This window comes from Armigeres subalbatus, chromosome 1 (assembly GCF_024139115.2).
Source record: "Armigeres subalbatus isolate Guangzhou_Male chromosome 1, GZ_Asu_2, whole genome shotgun sequence".
Taxonomy (NCBI): domain Eukaryota; kingdom Metazoa; phylum Arthropoda; class Insecta; order Diptera; family Culicidae; genus Armigeres; species Armigeres subalbatus.
In genome coordinates, this window is record NC_085139.1 from 64,634,343 (window position 1) to 64,642,201 (window position 7,859).

At 41.1% G+C, this 7,859-nt stretch overlaps 2 protein-coding genes across 2 annotated transcripts; one reads left to right on the top strand and one right to left on the bottom strand.

The window, feature by feature from the left end:
- Positions 1-917: 917 nt before the first annotated feature.
- LOC134226393 (heat shock protein 70 A1-like) lies at positions 918-3,201 on the bottom strand. The gene has a single exon (XM_062707157.1). The coding sequence runs from the start codon at positions 3,017-3,019 to the stop codon at positions 1,106-1,108; it is 1,914 nt and encodes a 637-aa protein (XP_062563141.1). The 5' UTR covers positions 3,020-3,201; the 3' UTR covers positions 918-1,105.
- A 1,693-nt stretch (positions 3,202-4,894) lies between these two features.
- On the top strand, positions 4,895-7,129 carry LOC134226386 (heat shock protein 70 A1-like). The gene has a single exon (XM_062707145.1). It carries the CDS (start codon positions 5,081-5,083, stop codon positions 6,992-6,994), a length of 1,914 nt encoding a protein of 637 aa, XP_062563129.1. The 5' UTR covers positions 4,895-5,080; the 3' UTR covers positions 6,995-7,129.
- Positions 7,130-7,859: the final 730 nt, after the last annotated feature.

Here is a 7,859-nt window from a genome sequence, read left to right on the forward strand (position 1 = left end):
TGTCAAATTGAAGATCGGGAAAGCGAGTTGTTACAATCTGTACAAACTGCCAATCGACGACATGAATTGACTGCATGCTAAAAATGAATTACTCAAAATTGAATAGAATTCAAACTACTTCAAACTACTTCATTCTACTTCTACTATAAATTCTTCTCCGTTAGCATTACTAATTATTCAATCATCCGGGTGATAACCACACTGCTTCCGACAAATTGGTTCTACAGACACTCGGTTCTACAGACAATGGCCATTAGACGCAACACGCTTTCAAAACTTCCTTCAGTTACGTTCTGTTTTGAGTGCAGCTTCCCAGGCTGGAGCTCCGTACCTCAGTATCATATATCAGGATCAAAGACAGTTTGGCTGTGTCCGCTATCCAAGAAGTCCGATGGAATATCTCTAGGGAACATGAACTCAGAGCCGTTGATCCCACGACCAAGACTGTATTTAACCCTTAAATGCGCAATGTTGGTTTAAACCAACAAACCGAAAATACGTTTAATGTTAATAATTTTAATGGTTGTTTACGTTAAAAACATTTTCGACGATTTCTAAAAAAATCGCCTTGCACCTTTAATGGTTGAATATAGTTCTATGAGGTCAAAGAAAGATTCAATTCACACTTTTCATCAAGCAAATTATTAAGTTAAAATAAGACAACCAGTCTTTGTCTTGTCACAAAATTTTAGTCAACGCAAAAATGCGCAAAATCCAAAGCATTTTACAATTTTAACTATTGTGATTGTTCAAATGGCTCAAATCTAAAATTTGTCAAAAAACTATTTAGTTTCAAGACAACTGAATAAGGAATAATGTGTTATAGGCTTCAAAATTAAATACAAGAATCAACTTGCAAGCCCCTAAAAGGATTTCTTTTCGGAATGTCTGAGAAAACATATCATAACAAATTAAGATTGAGATCATGTGGTAAAATATATTTCTATGGAAATAAATAACATTATTTTAGATGTTTTATATCCTAATAGCAGTGCAACATTATTACAAAATAGTTAAATATCTATTCCGAATTCATCTATTTGCTCATGCATAAATCATTCATTCCACTTTGTTTATTCTACTCATATCAATTGATAAATACTTTCTAGTCAACTTCTTCAACGGTTGGCCCCATTCGGCCACCAAATCCTCCCGCTTGTTGACCACAACTCGACGCTCCTGCTCCGGTTCCACTTTGATGCAACCGAGTCATGATCGGACTGCAAACTTGACTCAACTCCTTCATCTGATGTTCATACTCCTCCTTCTCGGCCATCGTATTTCCGTCCAACCATCGGATTGTCTCGTCGCACTTGTCCTTCACTGTGTTCTTGTCTGATTCACTCAGCTTATCGCCAATGGATTCAAGCGATTGTTTCAACTGGAAGCAGTAGCCTTCCAACTGGTTCCTAGCCGAAATGCGTTCCCGCTGTTTCTCGTCCTCTTCCCGGAATTTCTCCGCATCGGAAACCATTCGATCGATATCAGACTGACTGAGTCGGCCCTTGTCGTTCTTGATGGTGATGTTCTTTTCCTTGCCGGTGCTTTTCTCTTTGGCCGAAACATTCAGAATGCCGTTAGCGTCCATATCGAACGTGACTTCAATTTGGGGAACCCCTCTCGGTGCTGGCGGAATTCCCGATAGATCAAACTGTCCCAATCGGTTGTTGTCCCGGGTCATGGCACGTTCTCCCTCAAATACTTGGATTGATACTCCTGGCTGATTATCTGTATAAGTTGAGAATGTTTGCGTTTGCTTGCATGGGATTCGGCTGTTGCGTTCGATCAATTTTGTCATAACTCCTCCGGCCGTTTCGATTCCCAGTGAAAGTGGAGCCACATCCACAAGCAGCACATCTTGAATCTTCTGATCCTTATCGCCGTTAAGGATGGCAGCTTGTACTGCAGCACCATATGCCACAGCCTCATCTGGGTTGATAGACAGGTTCAACGATTTTCCACAGAAGAAGTTCTGCAGCAGTGATTGGACTTTTGGAATGCGAGTTGATCCACCAACCAGAACGATGTCGTGAATCGTGCTTTTGTCCATCTTGGCATCAGACAAAGCCTTCTCAACTGGTTGAAGTGTCGAACGGAAAAGATCCGAACACAGTTCCTCGAATCGAGCACGAGATATTTTTGTGTAGTAATCGATTCCGTCGATCAGAGCATCGATTTCGATTGTGGCCTCAGTACTGGATGACAATGTTCGCTTGGCTCGTTCACATGCCGTTCTCAAACGTCGCAGTGCTCGAGCATTCGATGAAATATCTTTCTTGAATTTGCGTTTGAACTCTTCGACAAAGTGTGATACCAATCGATTATCGAAGTCCTCTCCTCCCAGATGAGTATCACCTGCTGTGGCTCGCACCTCGAACAAAGAGCCTTCATCGATGGTCAGAATAGAGACGTCGAATGTGCCACCACCCAGATCGAATATCAGAACATTTCGCTCGCCTTTGAGATTCTTGTCCAGTCCATAAGCCAATGCAGCTGCCGTTGGTTCATTGATAATTCGCATCACATTGAGTCCAGCAATGGCTCCGGCATCCTTCGTAGCCTGTCGCTGGGAATCGTTGAAATACGCAGGAACTGTAATGACCGCATTTTTAACACTTTGGCCCAGGTAAGCTTCAGCCGTTTCCCTCATCTTGACCAAAACCATAGAACTGATTTCTTCCGGAGCAAATCGTTTCCTCTCACCCTTGAACTCGACTTCGATTTTCGGTTTGCCAGCATCGTTGAACACCGTGAAGGGCCAGTGTTTGATATCGGCCTGGATTTTCGGGTCGTCGAACCGGCGTCCAATCAGTCGTTTGGCGTCGAAAACTGTGTTCTTTGGATTGAGTGCCACCTGGTTCTTGGCCGCATCGCCGATCAATCGTTCCGTGTCGGAAAACGCCACATAACTGGGGGTGGTTCGGTTTCCCTGATCATTGGCAATGATTTCCACCTTTCCATGCTGGAACACTCCCACGCAGGAGTATGTCGTTCCCAAATCGATTCCGATTGCAGACATTTTCACGTTTATGTCACTAATATTTGTCACCTTTCAATTTTGAATAACTCACTTTATTCACTATTACTTTGGTTTGTCACTAAATGATTGAATTGCACTCCAATATTTGAATTTGCTTGCTTTCGCGCTTTGTCGCTTTTGCTTATGCTTCGCTCTCTTGTTTGAACTGTAATGACGAGAAGAGCTCGAAACGGGCGCATATATAGTCAAAACGAGCAGATCTAGAAAATTCGGGTAGCTTCTGTGGTGATTCGAGCAGTTTCGTTTGCGTATCTCGAATGGTTTCGTTGTCACATCGTTAATGTGTGTGCGTCTCGAAATTCGTAGAATGTATTCGCGTCCACAGCATGCTTGTCATGGGCTTGTCACATGTACCGTTTTATGTTTTGTTTTGATTTATCATTGATATGCAGAAGAGTTTACGTTCGCTATTAAGAAGAATTTCAATGTTTTTGTTTTGTTTTTGCATTCAGTGAGACGAGCAACGAGCATCGAGAAATTTGAAGGAGAAGAAGGGAGCAACATGATTTGCATAAAGTTTATAATATTGTGATTCAGTGCAATTTGATCGCGGAGTTATGTAGCAGTTCATCTTTTTGCATTTCACATATGATTTGATTTTCGACGTGTACTTTATACACCCAACTCGACCAGCAGCGATTCTATGAAAAACGCGTTTGTGGTGCATCAACATTTTTGGTATTCTTGTCCCATACACATGGAGCGTATCCCTTTCACGACCTACGAATATTCCAAGAGCTTCCACAATACGCTCGACAAAACTCCATGCTTCTTCGATATGCAGTTCGTTAGGTCTTATGTCAGCCGTTGTTATTATTATGATTGTTATGATTTATCATATTCACGATTAAAGAATGTTTTTTTTTTAAATTTAAATATATTTCAATCTCAAGCAACACACTTTTCTTCAGCCGTGCTTTTGTTTTAACAATCGGAAAATTTAGCTATTCAAATTATAATTCTATTCAACATTCAATTAACAATTATTGCAACACTACAAACTAATCTTCAATTACTTAAATAGATTTCAGATGCGGTATACTGCCCCTCTTCCCGTTACAATCCTATGTCAAATTTCTCGTTCTTAAGGAATTTACTTTGAAATTTTAAAATTCATTTTATATGGAGTAATACGAAAATTTTTAATAAATTATTGAAAACTTCATTTTTTCTGAAACTTAAAACTCTTCATCTGTATACAATGCCATAGAACTATCAAATGGATCATAATTATGTTTTTTTTTGTACAGCAGAGTATCAGCAGAGTATGGAATGTGACTTTTATGCGAATAAACAGATGAGACAACACTAATGGATTTTTTTATTACAGAGTTTGTTATTTGATCAGTTCTTCTGCTACAGAAGTCAAAATAAATCAATTTTTAGGGACGACTGTGAGGTTCATTATAATTAACGGCTACGCAGTGTCACACAATTAAAACGAGTTCTTTACTCTCTTACTTAAAACACTCGTTTTAATCGTATGGTACTGCGTAGCCATTAATTTATGCTCTATGGTAAATACACAAAAACAAAATTGACAAAATCGACATGGGACTGTAAGACAAGTGGACATTAAAAATGTATCAGTGAATCATCAAAGCGAGATGTGTCTTGATCGTCAAGATAAATACTTATTCATGGAACAATAAATCATAACAAAACTTAATGCGCCAAAAATATGCATGACATAAAACTGAACACTCTCATACGTCCTAGAATTTTCGGAATGCATACCAATTTACGATGCGACACCGGAGACATTCAAGATAGGCACGAAACTGCTCGAACCACCGAAGAAGCTACCCGAATTTTCTAGATCTGCTCGCTTTCACTATATATGCGCCCGTTTCGAGCTCCTCTCGTCATTACAGTTCAAACAAGAGAGCGAAGCACAAGCGAAAACGACAAAGCGCGAAAGCAAGCAAATTCAAATATTGGAGTGAAACACAATCATTTAGTGAAAGACTAAAGTAATAGTGACTACAGTGAATTATTCAAAACTAAAAAGTGACAAATATTAGTGACATAAACGTGAAAATGTCTGCAATCGGAATCGATTTGGGAACGACATACTCCTGCGTGGGAGTGTTCCAGCATGGAAAAGTGGAAATCATTGCCAACGACCAGGGAAACCGAACCACCCCCAGTTATGTGGCGTTTTCCGACACGGAACGGTTGATCGGCGATGCGGCCAAGAACCAGGTGGCACTCAATCCAAAGAACACAGTTTTCGACGCCAAACGACTGATTGGACGCCGGTTCGACGACCCGAAAATCCAGGCCGACATCAAACACTGGCCATTCACGGTGTTCAACGATGCTGGCAAACCGAAAATCGAAGTCGAGTTCAAGGGTGAGAGGAAACGGTTTGCTCCGGAAGAAATCAGTTCAATGGTTTTGGTCAAGATGAGGGAAACGGCTGAAGCTTACCTGGGGCAAAGTGTGAAGAATGCAGTCATCACAGTTCCTGCGTATTTCAACGATTCCCAGCGACAAGCCACAAAGGACGCTGGAGCCATTGCCGGACTCAATGTGATGCGAATTATCAATGAACCAACGGCAGCGGCATTGGCTTATGGACTGGACAAGAATCTCAAAGGCGAGCGAAATGTTCTAATTTTCGATCTTGGCGGTGGCACATTCGACGTATCTATTCTGACTATCGACGAGGGCTCATTATTCGAGGTGCGAGCCACAGCAGGTGATACTCATCTGGGAGGAGAGGACTTTGATAATCGATTGGTATCAAACTTTGTCGAAGAATTCAAACGCAAGTTCAAGAAAGATATTTCATCGAATGCTCGAGCTCTGCGTCGCTTAAGAACGGCATGTGAACGAGCCAAACGCACTTTGTCATCCAGTACTGAAGCCACAATCGAAATCGACGCTCTAATTGATGGAATCGATTACTACACAAAAATATCTCGTGCTCGATTCGAAGAACTATGTTCAGATCTTTTCCGTTCGACACTTCAACCAGTTGAGAAAGCTTTGTCTGATGCCAAGATGGACAAAAGCACGATTCACGACATTGTTCTGGTTGGTGGATCAACTCGCATTCCAAAAGTCCAATCACTGCTGCAGAACTTCTTCTGTGGAAAATCGTTGAACTTGTCCATCAACCCAGATGAGGCTGTGGCATATGGTGCTGCAGTACAAGCTGCCATTCTTAACGGCGATAAGGACCAGAAGATTCAAGATGTTCTGCTTGTGGATGTGGCCCCACTCTCATTGGGAATCGAAACAGCCGGAGGAGTTATGACAAAATTGATTGATCGCAACAGCCGAATCCCGTGCAAGCAAACGCAAACTTTCTCAACTTATGCCGATAATCAGCCAGGAGTATCAATCCAAGTATTTGAGGGAGAACGTGCCATGACTCGGGACAACAACCGATTGGGACAATTTGATCTATCGGGCATTCCGCCAGCACCGAGAGGCGTGCCTCAGATTGAAGTCACGTTTAATATGGACGCCAACGGCATTCTGAATGTTTCGGCCAAGGAGAAAAGCACCGGCAAGGAAAAGAACATCACCATCCAGAACGACAAGGGCCGACTCAGTCAGTCTGATATCGATCGAATGGTTTCCGAGGCAGAAACATTCCGGGAAGAGGACGAAAAACAGCGGGAACGCATTTCGGCTAGGAACCAGTTGGAAGGCTACTGCTTCCAGTTGAAACAATCGCTTGAATCCACTGGCGATAAGCTGAGTGAATCGGACAAGAACACAGTGAAGGACAAGTGCGACGAGACAATCCGATGGCTGGACGAAAATACGATGGCCGAGAAGGAGGAATATGAACAGAAGATGAAGGAGTTGAGCCAGGTTTGTGGTCCGATCATGACTCGATTGCATCAAAGTGGAACCGGAACAGGAGCATCCAGCTGTGGGCAACAAGCAGGAGGATTTGGTGGCCGATCAGGACCCACCGTCGAAGAAGTTGACTAAAACACCAAATAGAGTCACCAAAATTAGAACATTAGATTTATCGTTCTTCAGTTTTATGTAGAACATTAAAGTGCGACTGAAAAAATTTAATAGTTTTAATTATGATAATTTTGTAAATATATATTTACATCACTATTATAACTTTATTTGTACTATTAAATGTGAAAATTAACATTCCGAAATTCATGTTTTATCACACCCGTGTTGTGGAAATGATCATTTTTCGTGTAATTCAGTCTTACGTAGGATCCTGGAAGTAATCTACTCGGCCCTGGAGGCAGCTAGCTTGGTGATGGTTTATTTAATTATCTGACATCATAATTAGAGCAAATATGAATTAAATTTTATTTTAAATTAAATTTTTTATTGAAATTTAGATCTTCGGTATTGAATGTTCATTCGGGAAATTCAAATTTGCGAAGTGTTCTAAATTACCGATTGTCATTAAATTTATTACATGTTTCCAATCACTGTCAAAATCAACAACGATCAATTTTAATTTTTATTCTATACTAGCAGACCCGACGAATTTCGTTTCGCTAAAAATTGATTTATTCTCTGATTAGTTTTCGAGTTTTTCAGCAATTTATATTTTATTTTGTATGGGAGCCCCATTTACCAGAAGGAAGAGGGGCTTCGAACCACCACAGAAACATATCTTCCCTTCCAAAACCTCCACATGCCAGATTTAGTTCCATTTACTTGATTAATTCTCGAGTTTTGAAGAAATTAGTGTTTGATTTGTATGGGAGCCCCCCTTTCCAAAGCGGGGAGGGGTATCGAACCATCTTAAGAACCTTCCCCGGTCCCTAAAACCTCTGTAAACAAATTTTCACGCCGATCGGTTCAGTAGTTTCCGAGTCTA

Bases quoted from the DNA above. Each gene is read 5' to 3' on its own strand.
- LOC134226386 (XM_062707145.1), top strand. From the start codon at position 5,081: ATGTCTGCAATCGGAATCGATTTGGGAACGACATACTCCTGCGTGGGA.
- LOC134226393 (XM_062707157.1), bottom strand. From the start codon at position 3,019: ATGTCTGCAATCGGAATCGATTTGGGAACGACATACTCCTGCGTGGGA.